This window comes from Myodes glareolus, chromosome 20, assembly GCF_982192425.1.
Source record: "Myodes glareolus chromosome 20, mMyoGla1.1, whole genome shotgun sequence".
Taxonomy (NCBI): Eukaryota; Metazoa; Chordata; class Mammalia; order Rodentia; family Cricetidae; genus Myodes; species Myodes glareolus.
Genome location: NC_142045.1, coordinates 46,107,746 through 46,132,782, shown reverse-complemented (window position 1 = coordinate 46,132,782; position 25,037 = coordinate 46,107,746). Strand labels below are relative to the sequence as shown.

The 25,037-nt window shown below is 34.6% G+C and overlaps 1 protein-coding gene across 10 annotated transcripts in view; it reads left to right on the top strand.

The window, feature by feature from the left end:
• The window catches only part of Bltp1 (bridge-like lipid transfer protein family member 1), a 182,171-nt gene that overhangs the window by 39,209 nt on the left and 117,925 nt on the right, over window positions 1-25,037 (top strand). For 9 of the 10 annotated variants that reach the window (XM_085682396.2, XM_085682395.2, XM_085682390.2 and 6 more), the window contains exons 15-25: window positions 1,215-1,332; window positions 7,419-7,574; window positions 8,449-8,546; window positions 9,830-10,008; window positions 10,160-10,266; window positions 11,207-11,415; window positions 14,650-14,877; window positions 18,165-18,302; window positions 21,421-21,600; window positions 22,765-22,893; window positions 24,714-24,833. In XM_085682396.2, the coding sequence (XP_085538522.2) occupies window positions 1,215-1,332; window positions 7,419-7,574; window positions 8,449-8,546; window positions 9,830-10,008; window positions 10,160-10,266; window positions 11,207-11,415; window positions 14,650-14,877; window positions 18,165-18,302; window positions 21,421-21,600; window positions 22,765-22,893; window positions 24,714-24,833 (1,662 nt within the window). The remainder of the gene's footprint in view (window positions 1-1,214; window positions 1,333-7,418; window positions 7,575-8,448; window positions 8,547-9,829; window positions 10,009-10,159; window positions 10,267-11,206; window positions 11,416-14,649; window positions 14,878-18,164; window positions 18,303-21,420; window positions 21,601-22,764; window positions 22,894-24,713; window positions 24,834-25,037) is intronic. The other variant, XM_085682389.2, reaches the window with a different exon arrangement.

The following is a 25,037-nucleotide window of genomic DNA, read 5'->3' as shown; positions in this document are numbered from 1 at the left end:
AAACATTTCTTAATATATGAATAATATAAAATTATAACAGAAATCTGTTATTACATAAAATCTAGCCTTAAAATCTATCAAAATCAGTATTCCTTATAGTTCAGCACTTGTTAGAATTCTCAAACTATTGCTGATAAATAGGACTATGTAAAACATTACTGCTACTCCTAAGCAGGCAGCTTTTTCCTTTGCAGAAATGCAGGATCAGGTTGTATGATGGTGTGCATGGTATTTCACCCTTCTTCCATTAACAGAGGAGGAATTAGGGGCATGGTTTGCTACCTGCTACATTAATTAGCTGGTTTAAACTAGAGCATGAGTCTGTTCTCAGAAAATTTTGACTACATCAAAGCTTAATATTTCAAAGATGTGAATATTGACCAGGAATACTGACCTTTTTTTACAGCAAGTTTTTTTTTTTTTAAAATTTACTTTTATTTTTCTCTCATATTTTACATTCAAATCAATGTTTCCACTCCCTCTTCTTTTCCCAGTCCCTTCTCCCAATCCACTTTTCTTTCATTTCCCTTCAGAAAGGGGCAGGCCTCCCAGGGACATCAACCAGAGATGGCAACAACAAGTCACAATAAGAGTAGGCGCACCCCCACATATTAAGGCAGTCCAACAGCAGGAAGAGTCCCTAAAGCAGGCAAAAATGTCAGAGATAGCCCCCATTCTCACTTTTAGGAGTCTCACAAGAATACCAGGCTACACAACCATAATGTATGCAGAGGACAGTCCCATAGAGGCTCTCTGTCAGTTCAGTCTCTGTGAGCCCTTATAAGCCCTGTTTAGTTGATTCTGTGGGCTGGGTTTTTTGTTTGTTTGTTTGTTTGTTTTTGCGTGTATGTGTGTATGTGTGTGTGTGTGTGTATTGGATCCTTTGGCTCCCACAGTCCTTTGCAGCCTTCATCAGAATTCGCCTAGTGTTTGGATGTGGGTCTCTGCATCTGTTCTCATCACTTGTTGGATGAAGCCTCTCTGATGACAATTTTGCTAGACTCTGGTATAGAAGTATAGCAGAGTATCATTAGAATAATTTCATTGACATTTTTTTCTTGTTTTTATTTTACTGGCTGTGTTACAACAGTTTTAAAAGTCTCAGACACCTTCTGTTCAGCTCAGTGGGAAAATAAATTTTAATTACTCACTAGTGTGTGTGACTTCATTTCCAATGCTGTTAGCATTGTCACATTTTAACATTTGTTTTGCAGTTTCACATCAATGCCAGCTACCCCAGAATTTGGAACATGCCACAGACCTGGCAGTGTGAATTAGAGGTTTATAAAGCCACCTACCACTTCATCTTTGCACAGAAGAACTTCTTTACAGGTATTTTTTGGTAAATATAGTGATTTATTGTGATGAGCTTATTTCTGTTCTGTAGGTTTACTTTTATATTTAATATAGGGATTTGGTGATATTGTTTATGCTTTTTAAATTTGTTTTAGGCTGAGAATACCAGAGGAACTATTTTAATACAATTTTTTTTGTTTTCATCTATTCCAAACAATGACAGTAAAAATATTAAACCAATTTTGAGCTTAGAAACAAATGGAAGAACTCAGTTTAGGCTGTTGCTTTGGATCAGGCTAGTAAAACATAGACCACTGATGAGCCGGCTGCTGCCTGTTCCAGCTTTATATCATCATCTGTGACAGTATACTCAAATAGTAAAATATATTGTTTTAGACTCAGAATTCCTGCTCAGACTTTTCTGTTAGTGTGGATTATGTCAATGCCATCATAGTTGGAAATAAAATAACCAACTTCTTGGTGCATTCATATTTCACAAAAAACAGGTAGTATGGGTCTATGAATGTTACTAATACTACTACATCAAATCTAGTAGCTTTTATGATTCTGGCTCCAGAAGTTCATTCCACAGAGTTGATCTGATTTATTAGGATCAACAGCTGCTCTATGGAGACACAACATTTGTTTCACTGCTTCTTAGAGTTAAGTTAAAAATCTTTGTGATTTAAAAAAATGTTCTTTCAAGTTGTTCTTTAAACTGGATGTTTTGTTACTTTTAAATACTCAATTACACATTTCTTTAATTAGAACAGATTTTCTTTACTTTTTTGTCACTCTAATTCTTATACTTTTCCTGTTTAATTCATTCTTTTTTAGAATGTGTTTAAGTTCTCATTTCTTAGATAACTGTCACATTTGATCACTTTATACTAATTCTGGAAGACATGACAGCATTATAGTAACTGCTAGAGTACGTTTTAGATTTAATTTTATTGAAAGACTACTTCTTAAATATTAATAGTGGTTCATCCCTGAGTGAATATCCTTGGTCACGGTGCTTAAATAGTTTTCTCTGTTGACAGAATCTACAAGAAATAAGTTCTCTAGCTGGTGTGAGGGAATGCCCTTTGTTCAACAGCAATTCACTTTTTCTTTTGGTGTTTCTATTAATTAATTTCTTTTATTAAAATTTTCTATGTATTTCACATCCTGATCACAGTTTACCCTCCCTCCTCTCCTTCCATTTCCTCTGTGCCCCTCTCCCAAATCCATTCCCCCATTTCTATTTAGAAAAGGGCAGACTTCCCATGCCTATCAACAAAGCATGGCAAGACAAGATTTCCTGAGTAAATTGGGAGCATGGGGAACTTGAGGGAGAGTTGAAGAGGGGAGGGCAGAGACAGAAGGGGAGCAGAGAAAAATATAAAGCTCAATAAAAATCAATAAAAAAAGCATGACATATCAAGTTGCTGTAGGACTAAGCACTTGTATTAAGGATGGGCAAGGCACCCAGTATGAGGATTAGAGTCCCCAGAGCCAGACAGGGTTAGGGACAGCCCCTGCTCCCATTGTTGGGAGCCCTGCAAGTAGACCAAGCTATATAACTGTCACATATATCTAGAGGGCTTAGATTGGTTCTGTGCAGGCTCCCTGGTTCAGTTCAGACTCTCTGAGCTCCTATGAGTCCAGCAATGATTCTTATGCCTTTTATAATAAGATAAAATAGTTCTTTAGAAATTTGGATTTTGGGCAGAGTTTTATCATAAATACAATGCCCCAGAAATTAAAGCTGTCAAAGAAAGGTGGAAACTGAAGCCTCTTGTGGAAATAGATTTCTCTGTGTAACAGACCTAGCTGTCCTGGAACTAGCTTTTGTGAGATTAAAGGCGTGCACCACCACCACCCGGTTATCAATTTAGTTCTAAAGCAAGTTGTTAGTGTGTTTTACAGATTAATTTTTAACTTAGTATCTTTATGATTTTTAAATTTCTTGCACAAATGAATTAGGTCATAAAGAAAGTGTTTCATTTTTCTAATCACATTGTTTGATAAGACCATCTGGTAATGTGAGCAGCTTTTGATCTGAAGAAAAAAGTGCTATTAAAGTGCAACAAGTGCTTGTTACAGATATTAATAAAAATGGTTTTGGCAATCACTTCTTAGATTCTGGTTATTGTACCATAGTCTTCTGTAAGGCAGAGTTACTTCTTGCTGTGTGACTTCTAACATTCACAGTAGGTTACTTGCTATAGCAGTCTTTCTTGGCTTACTACCACTGTGGTGTTAGGTGTTAGGTGATGTCATAGGGCCTTTGATTAAGTATTTAATTTTCATCTTCTTGGACCCATTTGGCCTCTGAGTTGAACAGGGATTTCTGTTAAACAGTTTGAAGTTATTGTCTCTTGTAGCAGAAACTTAATAAAGTTTCTGTTATGTATGTGAAAAATATTTTTTACCCTAATTCTTAATATTTATCAGTAAAAATATCATAGAAGCTGGTGTGGAGACAATATTGTATGATGATATAAAATTTTAAACAAGGTTTTAAAATCTAAGATTTATTAAAGTGGAAATTAGTGATTAGTGGAAATTAGTGATTAGTAATTAGTGGAATTAGTAACCATTTCGGTTACTACTGAAGAAAATATTAAGATTAGTTAAAATAGAAGGTGGCGAATAAATTTATTTAGAAACTACATTCATTTCCTGAGCTATTAAATGATTCGAATTTCTGTTTTCTACTAATTTCATGTCATGCTTTTAACCAATGTAAGTAGATGGTAGATAGCTGCTTCTACTAGACATTCCAAGTCACATAATAATTTAAAACAATTACTGAATATGATTTCTGCCCACAGAGAACTTACAGACATATCACTTAGGTTTTTTCTTATTTTAATTAGTAGTCTCAAGTACATTGATAGACACACTACACATAAAGTGAAACAATGCCAAACCTTGTTTATGTTGAGCTAGAGTAAACTATGGTGTTTCCAATGCATCTGAGATGGAAAGACATCAGAAATTAATACCATCTGAAGGCATCAGAGAAAATAAAGAAGGTTTATTAATGATGGAAATGGACTTTATAAAGTGAACCTTGATATAAGATGAATGATTTATGTAACATTTTGGCATTTACAAAACACATTAATTTATATTTTCTTCATATTACTCTAAAAAGATATTATTGTCTCTAAGTTAACAGTTAGAAACTTGAAGAAAAGCGGGGAGGTGGTGGCGCGCGCTTTTAATCCCAGCACTCGGGAGGCAGAGGCAGGCGGATCTCTATGAGTTTGAGGCCAGCCTGGTCTACAAGAGCTAGTTCCAGGACAGGTTTCAAAGCCACAGAGAAACCCTGTCTCAAAAAACCAAAAAAAAAAAAAAAAAAAAAACCCAGAAAACTTTGAAGAAAATAGATTTAGTGAAGCAGACGTTTGAACTTCAGAATTATTTCTTTGTGTAGTACCTGGCATTAGAAATGGTTGTTTTCCTTCCACATAAAAGATATGAATAACAGTGTAGTCATTACTTCATATCCATAGATTATTGGTTTCTTGTATATACAAAATCCGTAGATGCTCAGTGCCTTCTCTGAAATGGTGTGGTTCTGGCATATAGATTGTATATCTTCCTGTATACCTTCATTAATCTGCAAGTTACTTAAAATACTTATCACAGTGTTGATATTTCATAAAAAAATCACTTGTAGTATCTAAGGAATAATGACAGGCAAATTTCTACATGTTTAGTTCATATACAAAGAAAAACTTTTTCAACCCATGGTAGATCGTATCTATGGTTATGGAAAGATGACTATATTAGCTTCAGACAGGTTAAATAGTGTGTGTGTGTGTGTGTGTGTGTGTGTGTGTGTGTGTGTGTGTATGTGTGTATGTGTGTGTGTAATTATATAGTATATATATAGTGCATATGCTGAACCTATAAGAGTTTATTAAGGAGAAAACTGATGAAGTCAGTCTGGAAAATGTTGAATTTTATTATGAAATTAATTATTTCCAGGGATGAATTTTGAAGGAATAAATCTTGAAAAAAAGAAACAGAGTCAGAATTCTTCAACAGGCTGGGATGTAGAACTGAAGTTTATGTGTCTCCTCGAATGTTTTTCCTTCTTTTTTTTTTCCTTTCTGTTTTTGAGGAAAACGCCTACCTTTGTAAAACAGGGAAGATTATAACTGAGAGTGGGTGGAAGTGGATATGTTTTGCATGTATACCAGTCACAATGAAGTTTGTGTACAGGATGTTTGCACCTGTAGTTTTGGTATAATCACTTCCTTTGTTAGAAAATAAAACAATGAGTGTGTGTATATGTTTCCAAGGTAAGCATAGGTGCAATAGGAGTGGCTACCCTCTGTAATTTTTAAATGAAATAAAGGTATATTTAAAGTAAATTTGACATACTAAGATTTCCCTTTTCTATTAATAGTAAAGGTTAATAGTCACATACCTTTTATTTGATTTATTTTTATCTTATTAATGAGATTAATTATAGTTAAGATTGCTATTTATTAAGTCAGGATTAGGCAGCTAATTTTTACATGAAATCAAATGATACATTTATGACTGCTTTCTGTAATGATTCTGACTCATTTTTTCAGTTTAAAGATTCTCTTTAAAAACAAAGTGACATTAAATATTTAGGTTTTATTTGTAAATTCCCTTCAAGTAGTCTCAATGATAAGTGTACTTTATGGAGTGCTTACTTGATGCCATTTAGTTGTTAAAATGTCACATAAATCATTTCAATTCTTCCAATAAGTTAGGAAATTTGTCTTTATTCTGTAAAGGAGAAGTAGTAATACTTAAGTTATGTTTTCAAAATTATATTGCTAATAAAGCCAAAACTTAAAGTTATTATGGTCTGATATCAAAACCAAAAATGCACACCTAATTTCATGTACATAGTATGAGGCTTCTATGTATTATAAGTATACAAAGTTGAATTTGACATCTCTAAGAATAGAGCTATTTCTCAAGAAATGCTGATCTTGATGATTATATACAATCCATTCAAATGACGGAAAGACAGGAGAACAAGTTGTGGAAACTACTGTGCTTCAAATCTAGTATTGTCATATACAGAACTTTTACTTCTTTATTTTTTCTTTTTCTTTCTTTCTTTCCTTTTTTTTTTTTTTTTTTTTTTTTTTTTTTTTTTGAAACAGGGTTCTTCTTCTGGGTAACAGCTCTGGCTGTCCTGAAACTTGTTTTGTAGACCAGGCTGGCTCAAACTCACAAAGACCCACCTGCCTCTTGAGTGCTAGGATTAAAAGCGTGTACCACCAACCGCCTAATGAGAGCATTTACTTCCTAAATTTAAAAGAAAATTAAGATAACAGAGAAACAGACTAAATATATAAAGACAAATTTAAAAGAAACAACTAGGAGCCAGTACAGTGATCCACATGTGAAGATGCTTGCTGCTGCATCAGTCTGGTAATCTAAATTTGAGCCCTGTAACCTGTGTAAAAGTGAAAGGAGAAAACTGACTCCACAAGCTTATCCTCATATGTACACTATGGCATACTTATGGCCTGACACCTATATCACACACAGTAGTAATAATAAATAAAAATTATAAAACACTTTAAAAAGCAGCAATTCAAGCTTAACACATAAGCACTAATGGTTGTTTTAAACTTTCAGATGACTGTATCTGTTTATTTCATTGCAGTCCCAGAGTTTAGCACAGAGGTTCCCGTACAATAAGTACTCAGTAGATACTTACTTCATGAACAAATATGAAAAATGTTCATCTGTATTTCAGACAAGGTCTTACTATGCACCTCGGCTGGCCTGGAACTCACAGATTATCTGCCTTGGCCTCCTGAGTCATAGGATTACAGGGATTCACTATCATGCTTAGCTGAATTTGTTATTAAAAAAGTTGATTAAAGTGAGATATTTTTCACTTCATAGCAAGCCCCTCATGCCCCCCTATTAACAGATAGGTAGAAATAAGCACAATAAGAAGAGGATTCAAAGAAGTAAGTGTGTAAGTATTTAAAATTTTATTTTTTTTAATTTACAAAAGAATTCATTTTTGATGAACTAGGGTGTGCATGTGTGTGTGAATGTGTAAACACATATACATGTGCATTCATGTTTAATCAATTTTACTTTTTGTTCTCTGTTTTAAGATCTGATTCAAGACTGGTCTAGTGATAATGCTCCAGATATTTTTTCATTTGTTCCATACACATGGAATTTTAAAATCATGTTTCATCAATTTGAAATGATTTGGGCTGCCAATCAACATAACTGGATTGACTGTTCCACTAAACAACAGGAAAATGGTAAGAGTGCTAGTTTTTTAATCTACTCATTAAGATATGCCAACAAAATGAGTGTTAAAATATGTAGATTTCCTCCCTCCCTTCTTTTCTGTCTCCTAAAAATCAGGCAGTGTGCTTTTGCAGTTTGTCCCTTAAGACAAAAATTTGATAGGTACCTGTGGTGATGGAACACTCAAGGTTTTGCAGAAAAAGTAAGGTCTTTCTACCTACAAGATAAATTTATCCTGTTGATGCCTCTCTCCCCAGCAGGTAGGTCAGGCCAAATTTATATAAGAATAGAATTCTGCAAAGAATTCCTACCCAAACTTGAACTTCCCACAGGACAGGAAACCCTGACTGCTCTAGGGGATAGAGAGGGAGAAGGAGAGGGAGTGGGGGGAGTGGGAGGGTGTTGGGAGGAGGGGCTGAAATGGAAACTTTTATAATTTAATAAAAAAAAATTAAAATAAAATATTCAATTTTTCTGAAAAAAAAAAAAGAATTCCTACCCAGTAAAATTTAGAAGTCAGCAATCCCCTTTGTTCTCAGTATTGAAAGCTCTTCTCTTCACCCCATTATACCCATCCCTATCCTAGTGCTACACGTGGTGAGTATTTTCTCTAGGGCAGCTCCTTCTTCAGGGCCACAACTCCTATTAAAGTCCTTCTAAAGGCTTATCTCATTACAACCCTTTATCCATGAATCTGCTTCTCTTTTCTTTCACTTACAACAGCTGGAGTTGATTTTCCTATATTATCTTCTGAGACTATTTCATAATTGTTTTTATATTTTTATGCTTTCATACAGTTCATTTTATTTAGTTGTACATTTAATGTAGTTTTGCCCTTTAAATATTGTTGACATTAAACTAAATTTACTTTACTTTTTCTTATAGTATATCTGGCAGCCTGTGGGGAAACATTGAACATTGATTTTTCTTTGCCTTTTACGGACTTTGTTCCAGCTACATGTAATACCAGATTCTCCTTAAAAGTACGTATAATTGGATGCATTGTTTATTCCAGAGGTTTGTTAGTAGACTTGATTTCCCAGAGCTTCTATGTGCTCTTGTTCATCCTTTTGCCACCGTGAGAGTGTAGCAACCTTCAGTTACTAATAGCTTTAGTGTCAGTGTTACTCCTCTGTCCTTCTAACAGCCTCTAGAAACTGATCTGAGAAAATACATTTTTTTAGAGTTCATTTGTAATTGTTAGAGCTTCTTTCACCTATACTGTACTATAAACAAATTTTATGTTTCTTTATTATTCTTAATTCCTAGATAAACCATAAATTCAGAGATAAAGTACTTCTCTTCTCTCTATTATATCTAAGAGGTAGCAATTATGTACATCTAAGCTTAAAATTTTATGACATATCTAATGTTAAGGTAGGGTAATTAATTATCAATAATATTACTTGAATCAAAGTAGTAAGAATAAAATAATAAGTAATAATAAAAGGACCAACTAAAACCTATTAACCCCTTTTAAATGTACCATTGTTCAGAGGGCATATGCATAGTAACTCATTTAATTCTCAAAAAACCTACTTGGCGTAGTTGCCTATATTTGTATCTTAGAAAACTGAGGTGTATTTGGGCATGATGCCTGTAATTCTAGTATCCAGGACCCAGAGGCAGGACGATCACAAATTGAGGAGAATCTGAGCTACTTATACCCATCTAAAAGGGAAGTTAGGAGGGAAGATGCATAATAATTGGGAGACAGCTTATGTAAATTTTCATGCAGCTAGTGAGTTGCCATGTTGGATTTTGAACCCTGACAATGTAGCTTTTAACCTCCCTATTCTACTGTTCTACAGTGTTACCCGCTGAGAAACTAGGCATTGAAATAAGCAAAGAATAGAGGGTCCATAAGAAAAAAATGAAATCCAACCAAGGTCTAGTGGCTAAGCTATTTTAAAAGTTAAGAAATTGTAGAAGATAGTCTACCTGATCCCATATTAGAGTTTTGATTTTCTTAAATTGTGTATGTGTAATACCCAGTAACAACTATTGAAGGTAGACATTTTATTGTTACTTGAAAACTATGCACTACTTTCTGTATTGCCTGTTTTATACTTTTCAATAAGGATTTAGTTTTAGTCATTGTTTAATCTTATTCCAAATATCTATCTGACTTTTCAGTGTTAAATATGCTATTTAAAATTTATCATTTAATTTTCAGTTTGTTTTCAAGATTTTAGAAATAGATTTAAGTATAGGTAGTGTGCTATCATATTTATGTACTGATTTTTTATTATAAATTATGTTTTAGGGAGAAGATGTTGATCTTCATTTATTTCTACCAGATTGCCACCCTAGCAAATACTCATTATTTATGCTGGTAAAGAACTGTCACCCAAATAAAATGGTTCCTGAAACTGGTATTCCTGCTGAGTGCCAGAGTGGCCAGAAAACAGTTAAACCAAAATGGCGCAACATTACTCAGGAAAAGTAAGAGCATAAAAATAGTGGTCTGAGTATTTTGTAAGCTAATAGGTAGAGAAATTCCTTTCAAATGATAAGCTTTATCTGTAACTAGTGGTTTTATACAACTAAAGATTAAGTGTCTGAATAGATTTTTATTTTTGTTTATATTTGGAAGGGCTGGTTGGGTTGAATGCTGGACTGTCCCAAGTGTCATGCTTACCATTGATTATACGTGGCATCCAATTTATCCACAAAAAGCAGATGAACAGCTGAAACAGTCATGTAAGTGTTTGAATAGCATTTGTGTTTTGAAACAGCTGCTGTTTTAATAGATACATAATCAAATATAGAAAAGATAAAATTAATTTACGGGTATGTAGTCTCAAATACATACGAATTTGTATTCTTTTAACTCTTTTAGAATAATTATAGATAATTTTTATTGAGCATTTAGTCTGTATCAAAAACTGAATCAGCCAGTTTTCTTACTTACATTTCCCATTTAATCCTTATTAGCACTCTGTGATACAGGTAACATACTTACGATACATTTTCTCCAAGGTCTACCAAAATAAAAATAACAAAGCTGGACTACAAAGTACAGTGTCTTAAATAGTATTTATAACACTAATTGGAAAAAGTTAGTTTTTAATGGAGTTTTACAACTATCATGTATTTCTGGATTATCAAAACTAACTTGTTACATTTCTGAGTACAGAAAAAGAATTCAAGAGTTAAGTGATTTTGTTTTTGTATTTTCCAATTTGTTATGATCAAAGAACAGTTTTCGTAGTTATTCATACTTATAGTATTTAATAATATCACACATTTAAATAACTATGTGAAAACTTTAATGCCTATAGATATAATCGATGCCTAATTGTGACCTGAATTTCTATTTTAGGGACTTGTAATATTATATGTAATAGAAGCTTTTCATTTATTCTGTTCATAAATTCTAATTTATGCATATCTCTCCTTATGTTAGTGAAATTCTTTGTTTTCTTTATTATTGGTCTTTCAGTCAATATATTGGTCAAAATATTTTGAAATATTTTGAAATATTTCAAAAAAAATATTTTTTTGTTAAATATTACAGATACAATATTTAATTTTTATGTAAGTATAGTAAAATTTTTTATAATTATCTTGAAGAACTTCTAAAAAGCCATTACTTTTTTTCTGGCATACTAATCTTTCCACCTCCGTCAATTTATTCTAGTGTCAGAAATGGAAGAAACAATGCTATCTGTATTAAGGCCAGCCCAGAAAACATCAGAGAGAGTTGTTTCTTCTCCATCTACTTCACCACGCCCTCCTGTTGATCCCTCTGAACTTCCACCTGATAAACTTCATGTAGAAATGGAACTGTCCCCAGATTCTCAGATAACTCTCTATGGACCGCTCTTAAACGCCTTTTTGTGTATAAAGGTATTAAGAATTTTTTCTTTTGGTTTTTCGAGACAAGGTTTCTCTGAGCTCCTCCTAGGTCCTCCCTACATCTCAACAAACCTTTCTTTCTCTCTGCCTCTCTTTCAAAAAAAAAAGAACAAAACTAGAAATACAAATAAAAACTAAAAATACAATTTTTGAGCATAATTAGCTATGATTTTTTGAGCTATATTCTACAAACAGAAACTAATTTATCTCAGAATAAACCAAATTAATAAGTTTTAAGTAAATGTTCATTGTATTCTAGAATGAAGATTGAATCTAGAACCGCTTCCTTTTGGCGTAACTTTTCTCCTGATGTTGTTCTTTTGGTTTTTTGAGACAGGGTTTCTCTGTAGCTTTGGAGCCTATCCTGGAACTAGCTCTTGTAGACCAGGCTATCCTTGAACTCCTCTTGTAGCCTAAGCTGGCTTTGAACTCATAGCAGTCTTCCTGCCTCAGTCTCCTAAGTACTTAAGATTACTGGATGAGTCAACGTAACTGGCTTTCTCTCTCTCTAAGATTATAATAATGTTACCTTTGTACCTGACCTTTTCTCACTACAAACCCTCCCAGTATTACTTGTTTTCCAAATTCATGGCCTTTTATTTCACTAATTGTTATTGTATGCATATGTGTATTTATATACATTTTTAAATATAATCAATCAATGTGTCCTTCCCTGGAGAAGACAGTTTCTTCTGCTCTCAGCATTCCTCAGTTGCCTGTGGTTCTTTTTTATAGGATTGGGGTCTCTTGGGCCTTTCCTGCCTTCTTTGCATGCTCATTTGTGTTGTCCTTCTTTAGCTCATGTTCAGGCAATCAAGTTGATGAGACCTGGTGTGGTTTCTGGCATTACTGGGAGACACACTCACAGCAGACTCCCTGATTTTATGGCCCTTAGAATATTTCTTCCCTTCTTACTCAGTATTCCCTTAACCTTAGGTAGGAGAATGTTAGCAGATGTACTTCTTGGGACTCACAACTCTATTTTGATCAGTTGTGGTTTTCTGTAGTGGTCTTTATCTGTTGCAAAGCCAAGTTTCCTAGATGAAGGGTGAAGACTACACTTATCTGTGGGTCTAAGGACAAATGTTTAGATTTTTTAGGGATAGTGCTGGTTTAGTTGTAGCTGTAGATTTTCTTCCAATATTCATGACTTTGCAGCACTGAATAATTAACTAGGTTTCAATTACCAGGTATGGTTTCACTCTTGTTGAACAGGTCTTAAGTCTAGTTAGAGAGCTGTTGGGTACCACTGAGGTACACATGCCACACTACTGCACCCTTAGAGTTACTGTGCCATGCTAGTGGTTGTCCAGGTTCATGTGTTATAACTGGGTAAAACTGTTGGTTGGCTAGCTAGTTGGTTGGTTGGTTGGTTTGTAGTTGACTCAGATATTTGGGTCAGAAAGCTGTTTACAGATAAAATCACCTGAAGGATTTTTATCTGCTTCATACTTCTTTGGATTCCATGCCTGCCACATACCTGCTGAACCTGTCTCTAAGAAATGAATGGTGTGTGTTTTTAAAAACAGAATAGTTTGAATTGAGTTTGATCAATAAACACATTCATCTTCCTTCTTTCCTTTCTTCTCTCTTTCTTTCCTTTTTTCCTTTCTTTTGTCCTTTCTCTCTCTCTCTTTCTTTCTCTCTCTTTTTTTATTTCTTTCTCTGTCTCTCTGTCTTTTTTCTTTTGCTCTTTTCTTCTTTCTCTTTTTTCTTCCTTTCTTTTATTCGTTTTCTCTCCCCCCTCTTTCTCTTCCCCCTCTTTCTCTTTTCTTCTCTCTTCTTTCTCTTTTTCTCTCCATTTCTCTTTTCTCTCTCTCTCTCTCTCTCTCTCTCTCTCTCTCTTCCTTTCATGTTTCTCTTTTTTCTATTTTCTCTCTCTCTTGTTCCCCCCCCACCTCCATCTCCTTCTCTTTCCCCAGAGAAATGGCTCAGTGGGTAAAAAACTTGCTTTGCAATTGTGAGCACCCATATAAAGTCATGTGCAGTTGTGTGTGCTTATAACACTAGTGTTGTGGGTCAGAGGCAAGTAGATCAGGGAAACATACTGGCCAGCCAGCCTAGTTGAATGGTGATTCTGCAGTTTAGTGAGGTTGTGTTCTTAAAGGATAGGAAGACACCTAACATTCTCCTCTGGCCTCTACATGAGCATACACCATTTATTCATATATTACACACATGTAGCACACATGCATATACGTAAAATTTAATGTTGGAATTAAGATATAGCAGTGTTATATAAATATAACTTTTTGCTTCAGTTTGTTTCTATTTCTGTTTTATAAGAACAATTATCAAGATTTTAGTTGCATCTGTATTATTTTGAGGTGGACAGCACTAGATAGCAGTAGGATTTTAATTTTAGTGTTTCCATTTTGTATAAGCTTAAAAAATATCCTTTCCTAGGAAAAGATGTTTATAATCTAGTCATAAAATAAATTTGTCAGTAATCGTAGTATAAAATATGCTAAAATGCTGACTTGGTTATCATATTTAGCAATAAAACAGTGATAATACTTAACAGCTTTTCTTTCATGCTCACAGATCAAATAGGTAAAATGGAAATTTATTCAGTGGAAAAAAGAACTTCAATCAAAACTGAATTTGTTTCTTAAGACAAAATATGTTATTTGCAAATGTGATGAAATCAGAATAACACTTGTGTATAAAATAAAAATAAGTGAACTATCTGAAAAGAAATTTGATAATTGCTGGTAAAGGATGTTTGCATTTCATTAACAATACAAGCTGAATGTTCTTAAGAGCTTTTGAATATTTCTGATAAAAATTCCAACTGGAAAATCTATAATTATATATTTATCTAATTGAACTTAGCCAAATTAATTTCCAGAAAATAGATCTGCTTTGCTCAAAGCATTTCCCTGACATTGTCTCATGACTCTGAGAAGCAAAGATGGAAAGCAATTGAGCTCTTCCTTCCTTCAGTGTCTCTTTGAGGATTTAAATTTTTGTAAATTGTCAAAGAGCTTTACTTTATTGCATATTTCTATGCAGGACGTTTATTTACTAAAAGAAATATATTTTTTCATATGATGTAAGTAGACCTAATGTTTTTAATTAAATACAGCAGTTTAGAAAGATGCATATTGTGTAAATGCAGGGCTTATAGTCATATCTCTTATTAATGATTTCTTATTTAATAATAATTGTAGCAGATTCATTATGTACCTTTTTAGTGGCAGCTTACTTGTAAAATATTTACAGGAGAACTACTTTGGAGAAGATGACATGTATATGGATTTTGAAGAGGCTGTCTCCAGCCCTGTCCTGTCACTGTCAACGTCCTCCAGTTCTGGGTGGACCGGGGTTGGAGTGGACAGTGACAAAAAAGAAAATGAAAGTTCAACCAAGTCGATTCATCCACTTGCCTTGCGTCCCTGGGATATTACAGTGCTTGTTAATTTGTATAAAGTTCATGGGCGTCTTCCTGTGGTAAGTGTTCAAGATAAAAATGATATTGGGGTATATTATGTTATCTGTCTGGCATAGGACACTGTATATTTGTGCTTTGTTATACCCACATTAAAAAAATCTTAAATTCAAAAGCTTCTGAAATTATCTTTGTTTTTCTTCATTATATAATTATTTGATCATCAATGATTTTACTTTTGTTTTTTGTTTGTTTTCACTTAAGCTCCTCTTTCCTTGTGCTGTGTAAGTTTAGAACATTTTGCTGTGATGTTGCAGTAACCTAGTGGGTATTCTGGAACTTTATATTTTCCTTTTTTTAAAAAAATTTATTTATTTATTAAAAATTTCCACCTCCTCCCCCCCTCTCATTTCCCTCCCACTCACCCCCTTCCCTCTTTCTCTCCAGTCCTAAGAGCAGCCAGGGTTCCCTGCCCTGTGGGAAGTCCAAGGTCCTCCCACATCCATACAGGTCTAGGAAGGTGATCATCCAAACAGACTAGACTTCCACAGAGCCAGTCCATGCAGTAGAATCAAAATCCAGTGACATTATTCTTGACTTTTCAGTCAGCCTTCATTGTCAGCCACATTCAGAGAGTCCGGTTTGATCACATGCTTCATCAGTCCCAGTCCAGCTGGCCTTGGTGAGCTCCCATTAGATCAGCCCCACCATCTCCGTGGGTGGACGCACCCCTTGTGGTCCTGACTTCCTTGCTCATGTTCTCCCTCCTTCTGCTCCTCATTTGGACCTTGGGAGCTCAGTCCAGTGCTCCAGTGTGGGTCTCTGTCTCTATCTCCATAAGGTTCTATGGTGATATGCAAGATATTCATCAGTGTGGCTGTAGGATAAGGCCAGTTCAGGCACCCTCTCCTCTGCTACCCAAGGAAAAAGCTGGGGACATCTCCTTGGACACCTGGGAACCCCTCTAGAGTCAAGTCTCTTACCAACCCCTTAATTAAGATATCTACTTCTCTGCTCCCATATCCACCCTTCCTCCATTCCAACCATCCCATTCCCCCAAGCTCTCCCCAGTCCTTCCCTTCTCCCTTCTCTCTCCCTATCTCCCCTTCCCCCCACCCCACCCCCGTGCTCCCAACTTTTGCTTGGTAATCTCATCTACTTCCAATATCCAGGAGGATAACTATATGTTTTTCTTTGGGTTCACCTTATTTAGCTTTCCTAGGATCACGAATTATAGGCTATATAATTTATTTATGGCTAAAATCCACATATGAGTGAGTACATACCATATTCATCTTTTTGGGTCTGGGTTATCTCACTCAGTAAAGTGTTTTCTATTTCCATCCATTTGCATGCAAATTCTAGATATCATTGTTTTTTACTGCTGAGTAAAACTCTAAAGTGTATACGTGCCACACCTTCTTTATCCATTCTTCTATTGAGTGGCACCTAGGTTGTTTCCAGGTTACAAACACTGTTACAAATAGTGCAGCTATGAACATAGTTGAACAAATGCTTTTGTAGTATGATTGGGCATCTCTTGGGTATATTCCCAAGAATGGAATTGCTGGATCCTGAGGTAGGTTGACTCCCAGTTTCCTGAGAAACCGCCACACTGATTTCCAAAGTGTTTGCACAAGTTTGCATTCCCACCAACAATGGATGAGTGTTCCCCTTACTCCACATCCTCTCCAGCATAGGCCATCATTGATGTTTTTGATTTTAGCTATTCTGACAGGTATAAGATGGTATCTCAAAGTTGTTTTGATTTGCATTTCCCTGATCGCTAAGGAGGATGAGCATGACCTTAAGTGTCTTTTGGCCATTTGAACTTCTGTTGAGAATTCTCTGTTCAGTTCAGTACCCCCATTTTTTAATTGGGTTAATTAGAGTTTTAATGTCTAGTTTCTTGAGTTCTTTATGTATTTTGGAGATCAGACCTTTGTCTGATGTGGGGTTGGTGAAGATCTTCTCCGAATTAGTACGTTGCCTTTTTGTCTTAATGACAGTGTCCTTTGCTTTACAGAAGCTTCCCAGTTTCAGGAGGTCCCATTTATTCATTGTTGTTCTTATTGTCTGTGCTACTGGGATTCTATGTAGGAAGTGATCTCCTGTGCCCATGTCTTGTAGACTACTTCCCACTTTCTCTTCTATTCAGGTTCAGTGTGGTCAGATTAATATTGAGGTCTTTAATCCATTTGAACTTGAGTTTTGTGCATGGTGATAGAAATGGATCTATTTTCATTCTTCTACAGGTTGACATCCAGTTATGCCAGCACCATTTGTTAAAGATGCTTTCTTTCTTCCATTGTATAATTTTACCTCCTTTGTCGAAAATCAGGTGTTCATAGGTTTGTGGATTAATATCTGGGTCTTCGATTTGATTCCATTGGTCAACATCTCTGTTTTTGTGACAATACCAAGCTGTTTTCATTACTGTAGCTCTGTAATAGAGTTTGAAGTCAGGGATGGTACTGCCTCTGGAAGTACTTTTATTGTATAGGATTGTTTTGGCTATCCTGGGTTTTTTGTTTTTCCATATAAAGTTGATTATTGTTCTTTCAAGGTCTGTGAAGAATTTTGATGGGATTTTGATGGGGATTGCATTGAATCTATAGATTACTTTTGGTAGAATTGCCATTTTTACTATGTTGATCCTCCCAATCCAAGAGCATGGGAGATCCTTCCATTTTCTGGTATCCTCTTCAATTTCTTTCTTCAAAGACTTAAAGTTCTTGTCAAATAGATCTTTCACTTCCTTGGTTAGGGTTATCCCAAGATACTGTATGCTATTTGTGGCTATCATGAAAGGTGATATTTCTCTGATTTCCCTCTCTGCTTCTTTGTTCTTTGTGTATAGGAGAGCAACTGATTTTTTTGGAGTTGATCTTGTATCCTGCCTTATATTTTTTTAGATTCTTGTCATGAGACCACAGCCAGTTTTGGGCATTCTGGCTGCATAGGAACCCCACTCCCACTCCCCACCCCCACCCACAAGAAAGGTTCAGGCTTGACTCTGGAGGTTGAATTGTGTTGTAGGTTTTGGTTTAGTTTTTTTCTGCTTCACAAAGCTTGTTCCTGAACTTGTTGAAGCTGATTATTCCTGACATATTACCCTAAGAAGCCAGGTGCTTCAGGTCAGGACCATTCAAGGAAATGGGGACTCTGGAGCGTTGTGTTGCAGACTGACTGCAGTTCGTATAGTTCTTATGTTGTTAAATAGGGTACTGGACAATTAGTTTGTTTAGTATGTACTTTTATTCCTTTTGAGGAATCAAATTCTCTTAATCATGGTAAATTTTATTTTTGAAGTTTATGTTTTGATAGTGATTTTTTTTTTTAATTGTAGCATGGAACTACTGATGGTCCCGAATGCCCAACAGCATTCTTGGAAAGACTGTGTTTTGAAATGAAAAAAGGATTCAGGGAGACCATGCTGCAGCTTGTCCTGTCACCCTTGAATGTGTTTGTCAGTGATAACTATCAGGTAATGTCAACATGATATATGGTAAATGCTTCAGAGGTTTATTATTAATACTTATGGGGTCAAAACAGTGTTAGCTTCCATATGTATTTCTTTTTAAGGTTATATTTTTATTTTCACTGTTACAGTTTTGTATGAATGTGGACATAGAAGAGTTGTTTGAAGAGTCTATCTCTTTTCTTTTGTGTGATTCTCTATTTATGTGATCCTAATTATGCTTTACTTCTTTTGCCATTAGAAATGGAATGAAATAGTTCATGACTTTCTCATGTGTTTATAGAAGGGAAATAAATTCTATTAACCAGTACCATAAAAGTTTAAAACACACATGTGTATCCTCCTCCACCCAAATTGTTTCATATTATAAGACTTTTATGCAGTTGTAGTTCAGTCTCATGCATTACATTGGTATGTGCTCCATAGTTTGGCATTATTTTATCATATGTACATTCATGTGAATACCATCAAAAGGAAAAGACAGAACTGCCATCACAGCGATCTCATTTGCATAAAACTTTAACTTGAAGAATTTGAGAAAAATAGTGCCCCTCTTTTCTGTGATCAGTGAGTTACTACAGTTGGCTTATTTCTGGGGTATGTGTGTGGAGAGGAAAGGAAAGCCATCTCAGTTTCTTTTTACCCTTGATGAAATTAATAAAGGGGGAAAATATCTCTTATGGTTGAATTCTAAGAATCTGAGATGAATTTTTAGTTTCTTCAAATTACAAAATCATGCTTCAGTTTTTAATTTCCTCATTCACAAAAGATTTCACCAAATTTTTAAAAAAATTTGTTTATTGAGTTCATTATGAAGGTTTACATTAACCCCTATTATTGAGGTACAACAAGTTTATCGACATGAAATTATAAAATATAATTTGAGAATTAGAAAAATAGTTCAGGGGAAGGAGATGTGAAAGCAGTTAGAGAAATCCTGTTGATGTTTTTTTCTACATTATTTGAACTTCATATTTCTTCCCAAAAGCAAGGGAACTGTGTACATCCTTTTGAGATTTGCTTGTCTATTTACTTTGTTCACATTCTGTTATAGTAAGAAAGCTCTTCTTTATCTGTCTAGACTGTTTAATGTGCTTTTGTAATAGAAAGCTTCACAATGTGACCCCCAAGGCTCACTGATGAATCAGACAAACTTAAATTATTTACTCCTGTTAGCTTTACTTTTAACTCAGTGCTTTAAAATAAAGATTCTGAAGTGAATATTGGTTGCTAGTACAATAATGAAGCAACACACCTTTTTACTTTATGGTCATTTCTGGTCCGTTTTGGTTGCCTAAAGCTATCCAATAAAGTTAGTTGGGCTGTTATCACCGAAGACTGTGAACCACTTCCTGACTTTTCTTTGGTGCTGGCAGTTCTCAGCAGTCCTTGGTATTTCTGAGTTTGCAGATGCATTGCTCAAATTACTGCCTCGGTTTTCAGTGACATCCTCCCTGTGCATCTATTGTCCTAATCTTTCTCTTTCTGTATGAACACTGGTCATGTTAAGGTCCATTCACAGCCTCATCTTAAAGTGATTGTACCTGCAGAATTTGTGTTTTCAAAATAATGTCATATTCTCAGGTTCAGGACTATGAACCTATATTTTTAGGAATTATGATTCAACTTGATGGAGTATGATGCAAAGCATAATATTTAAAATATACTACTTACTTTCATGAATCAGAAGTCAAAAATCCTGAAGATTTTTCCAGTAGAAACTTTTATTGACTATTCTCTTGCATTCTTTCTGATAAGAGGAGTTAAGGCATAGATAATAGATAAATTTTATATAAAGTCATACAGTTAATATAAAATTGTACAAAAAGATCTAATTATTGCAGTCATAATTTGAAATTTCCTTTAGAAAATTTCTTACACGATTTAGCTCTTTTCTTTAAAAAATGTATTAAAAAGTACATTTTCAAAAATGTATAGTAAGGCAGGAACACTAACTTCATGATAAGACCTACACACTAACACAAAAGAAAAACCATAGTAGTACTAGTTTTCTAAATGTCTGTAAATTATCTTAATGTATTTTCATTTTTGAAGACCCCAACAAAAGAACTCTGTCTAGCTAGTTAGTAGCTTCTACTTTTTGTGTAACATTGTTAGATAAAGTGAGATTCTTGGTGAGCAAAACAGTAATGGTCATTACTCAAGTGATTTTGGGGGAGAAGATAAAATTGAGAAAATTGAAATTAAAATAAATAATTTCAAATATAAAAATACACAATAAGATGTATGTAGCACTTTGGTGTCATGTTATAGGGTCTGGAGGCAAGAATTGATCATATTTACATTTTTGAAAAATCTGTTTCGTTGTTGGTAGAGTGGGAGCAAAAAGATAAAAGGTACATGTTGGAAGACTTTGCAAGGTTCTTACAGGAGGTGATAATAAATGAACAAAGATGATAGAAAAGAGTGGAAACATGTCCAATATAGACATTTTCCAACATGGGTGTGTGTGTTGGTAGCAATCAAACTCAGGGTTTGTATGCTAGGCAAAATTCTATCATTGGACTAGAATACACCCAAGCCTATATATATTCTTAATAGTATTTTCTGAAGCCAGTGTCTCAAAAACCAGTTTTTTTTAGAATATTTTCTTTGTTTCTCTAAGTATGTCTTAGATACTTAATCTTAGCTAAAAAGCTTAGAGTTCTGAATGTCTTAGATTTCTCTCTGCATTACATGCTTTTTGATTGTAAGTATATAAAGTTCTCAAAATCTGTATGAACCTTGGTCCCCTTTTTAGTTTCCATATTCTTCATTATATAGTCTTTTCTCAGTTTTCTTCTTCGTTTGAGCATTTTAGTATCATGATTCCTAGCCTCACCATAAGATTGACCTCTTATCTTTCCTGTCAGAGTACTAAATTATTTTCATTAATGTAAGCAGTTACCTGCCTGAGAGCTGCATACTTTCAGGATTTAGTATTTTTCCTTGTGGTGGGCTCTAGATACTGTATCAGCTAAACACAAAATGCTGAAGGTTAATTCTGAAGTCTTACTTTCCAGATAGCATAATTTTATAAATTTTTATAAAATTAATGTCTGGAGGGGGGTAAAGCAACTAGAAATCGCAGTATGTTTTCTTGGACTTCTTATTGTTGTTTCAGCAGCGACCACCTGTGGATGAGGTACTCAGGGAAGGTCACATAAATTTGTCAGGTCTCCAGCTGAGAGCACATGCTATGTTCTCAGCAGAAGGTCTTCCCTTAGGAAGTGACTCCTTAGAGTACGCATGGCTGATTGATGTGCAGGCTGGAAACCTTACAGCTAAAGTCACAGCCCCACAGGTAGGTTCTCCCACTGCTGTCTCCATAGGTTCATTCTCACAGTACTGTTTTCTACCATCTCCTTTGTTTCCTTACTCACCTTCCTAAGAATTACTGTATGCCAGCCTGATGTTCATTGCATTCCAGTAGTGCCATGCTAATGGGAGTCATTCTTGACTCTCAGAACTTAGCAATAGGCAAGTCGTTGGCAAGTTTTACTTTTCTGAGCCATATATAATTGACTAATATGTAATTCTGTTTAGCACATGAATTTTAGACTTTATGTGAGGGGAAACGATGCTCTAATATTGGAAGCTAAATATGCTGTAATATTAAAGCTAAAACTAATTTAGCTTTAATATATTACTTATAGAACAGTGCTCATCAGTTGTGCTTTTCTCATTCCTTGTGTTATATGGAGCCACATTACGTTAATCCATAGGTAATTTTATGTTTATTGTATTCTTTGTTTTAAATGTAAAGTTCATATAGCCTAATTGCTAAAATTATGTATTTTGGAATGACATAATGTGTACCCATTGCTCAGTGTGTTTTATTGTTAACAACTCTAATGAATTACACAATTTGAAGAATTATTCTATTCACTGAAGCTATTAAATAGACAGACATACTTTAATCATCAAAGTACCTAGTTTTTTAAAATTGAAACTCAGTGTTATCATAGACAATTAGATTTTTCAAAATTAAATCTTTATTATTTATAAGGTTTTATGTGCCCTTTTCTGCAGTTACTTATGCAATGGATTGAGTTAGCTTTAGACAATTAGAAGTGTAACCCTTGATTTAAAAAGTATTTACTTTAGAAGTTGCTGAAGTGGAAATTTTAGTTGAAATTGATTTTCATTTAACAATGTATTGACATTCACAAATGAAAAGCAGCAAGTTTATAAATGGTCTCAACATAGAAAATCATTGAGGGAGGAGGAGAGGGAGTGGGGGGAGCGGGAGGGTATTGGGAGGAGGGGAGGAAGTGGAAAGAGTGTTTTCGGATACTTGAATAAACAAGTCTAACGGAAAAAAAGAAAATCATTGGCTAGCCAGTATTTATTAAGTAGCAGTTATATAGTTTTGAGTTATTTCAGGTCATTTTAGACTTCATAAGCTTTTGAATACTGAACACTTGTTTAGAATGCTAATAGTATTAACACCTGTTATTATCTGTAGCTGGCATGTCTCTTAGAATGGGGACAGACGTTTGTTTTTCATGTGGTATGTCGGGAGTATGAACTGGAAAGACCAAAGTCAGTAATAATATGCCAGCATGGAATTGATCGTCGGGTCTGTGAATCTAAGGTGAGTTAACAAGCATACTGGTGATGTTATAACCATTTATGCCTTTTGGGCTTAGCTTTAAATCAAATGAACATAGCCTTGAAGTTAATAGCTCACTAATTTGAATAAATGATTTTGTAAATTCATAGCCAGTTATTTAGTTGTATCTAGAATGAGGTCACATGAAAACAGAATTTTTTATTACTTTGCATTTTTACTGTTAAGATTCATATCTTATTGCACTATGATACTATCCATCTGTAGTTTGGCTGTGCATATATAGATTTCAATATTGAAGCAATTAGACCAAGTAAATGTCTATGTAACTCGATTCACACATCATCCCAAAACTTACTTTTAGTGTGGGCATTTGTCAATTTCTAACACCCCAGATTGCGTGTTCTCTTCAGAATACTGAGTTGCCTTCAGTTAGGGTTATTTTAGCACCTGCACACGGGTCATAGAGGATAGATAGGAGCCTCTACAGACTGTTTATGGTAACAGTAAAATGCACAGTGTTACGTCACTATACACCCTGCGTGAGTTTGAGAGGGCCACATGCTCCTGGTTTTGGAAGTATCCGCACTTCAGAAAACTGAGAAATCATGGCAGTTTCAAACAAGGAACATAACCACAGTTTTGTGGCAAATAAGATGTTAATAACTGGATCTTTTCCTAATAGTGCTTCCTTTTATGTTCTTTTACCATATAAATTGTATTTGATGAATCACTAAAATTTTATGTTCAAAAAGCAGCAATGCCCCACAAAAATCAAACAGCAAAGTGTTTGTGTTATTAAAGTTTTTATTAATCAGGTTTATTGACCATAATTTACATGTGTTATATTCACTCTTTAAGTTGTACAATGAAGTTTTACAAATCTTGTACATATGTGTGTAATTTTTAGCACCCGTGAAGATACAGAACATTTTATACCTTAGAAAAATTTGTTTTCTTATTTCAGTCAGCTCTTATTTTTTATTTGCCCTTTTACAACTACTGATATGCCTCTTTTGTCACTTCATGTTATTTTGTTTAGCTCTGTTGTAAATAAACAGTTTATTATTATTGTATGTATGTGTATTTAATACGTGTGCATGGGTGCCTCAGACTTGTGTAGTGGTCAGAGGACAACTTTATGGAGTTGGTTCCATATGAGTTCTGGAGGCTTGCATTGGCACGTGCTCTTACCTGCTGAGCCATCTTGAAAGTCTGCCCTTCTAATTTTTCCTAGAGGAAATCCGTCAATGTAGGGCATTGATTGCCCTGAAAAGCAACTGTTTCTTCTTGTGGCTATGCTGCCGTATGCCTCACATGCTCTTTGGTTTTGTGTGTATTATCTTAAGTATGAAAATATTCATAGCTTATTTATTCATGCATGGTATGAAAATATGCATATGTGACATGTGTGCCTGTGCATGTGATTTTTATAAGGAAATCTTATACCAGAAATCTTATACTAGTGAAGTGCTGTGCGGCTTTATATTGAGCTTGTGATGTGTTTATTTCATCAATTTACTCTGATACATTTTGAGTCTCAATAGTAAGTATTATATATACAATATAGTATATAGTATGTATAATATATACATACATGTAATATAGTCAGAGAAAGAGCGAGATTGAGAAGTTTGCCACTTTTGAAATTTGTACATGATTACATAAGGCTGGGTTTCTAGTTGTTTAATTTGATATCTTACCATTTCAGTTATCCTTGTAAAAGAATGAAACTTAATTGAGTAAGAAATTAACATGTAACAAGAATTTTACTTAAATAATGAGATTTACCTAAGTGTCAAAATAATTAATTAATAATTGGACTACTTTTTTAAAAATTTTAGTTGAGTTGTATTCCTGGTCCTTGTCCAACATCAGATGATTTAAAATACACCATGACTCGTTTAGCAGTAGATGGAGCTGATATTTATATTGTGGAACATGGTTGTGCTACAAATATAAAGGTAACCATTTGTTTCTTAGCCAGGGTAATTATTGTTCTTTTTTCTTTTTACTAAACCAAGTTTCCATCTCTTGAAACATTAGGACTGTGTCGTCTCATAGGCTATTCATACTTTTTTCTTTATGTTCTCTTGAAGTATTGTTTCTGTTAGTGTGCTTACCACTTTCTGCCTATGAATTACTGTAACATTGATTCAAATAGCAGG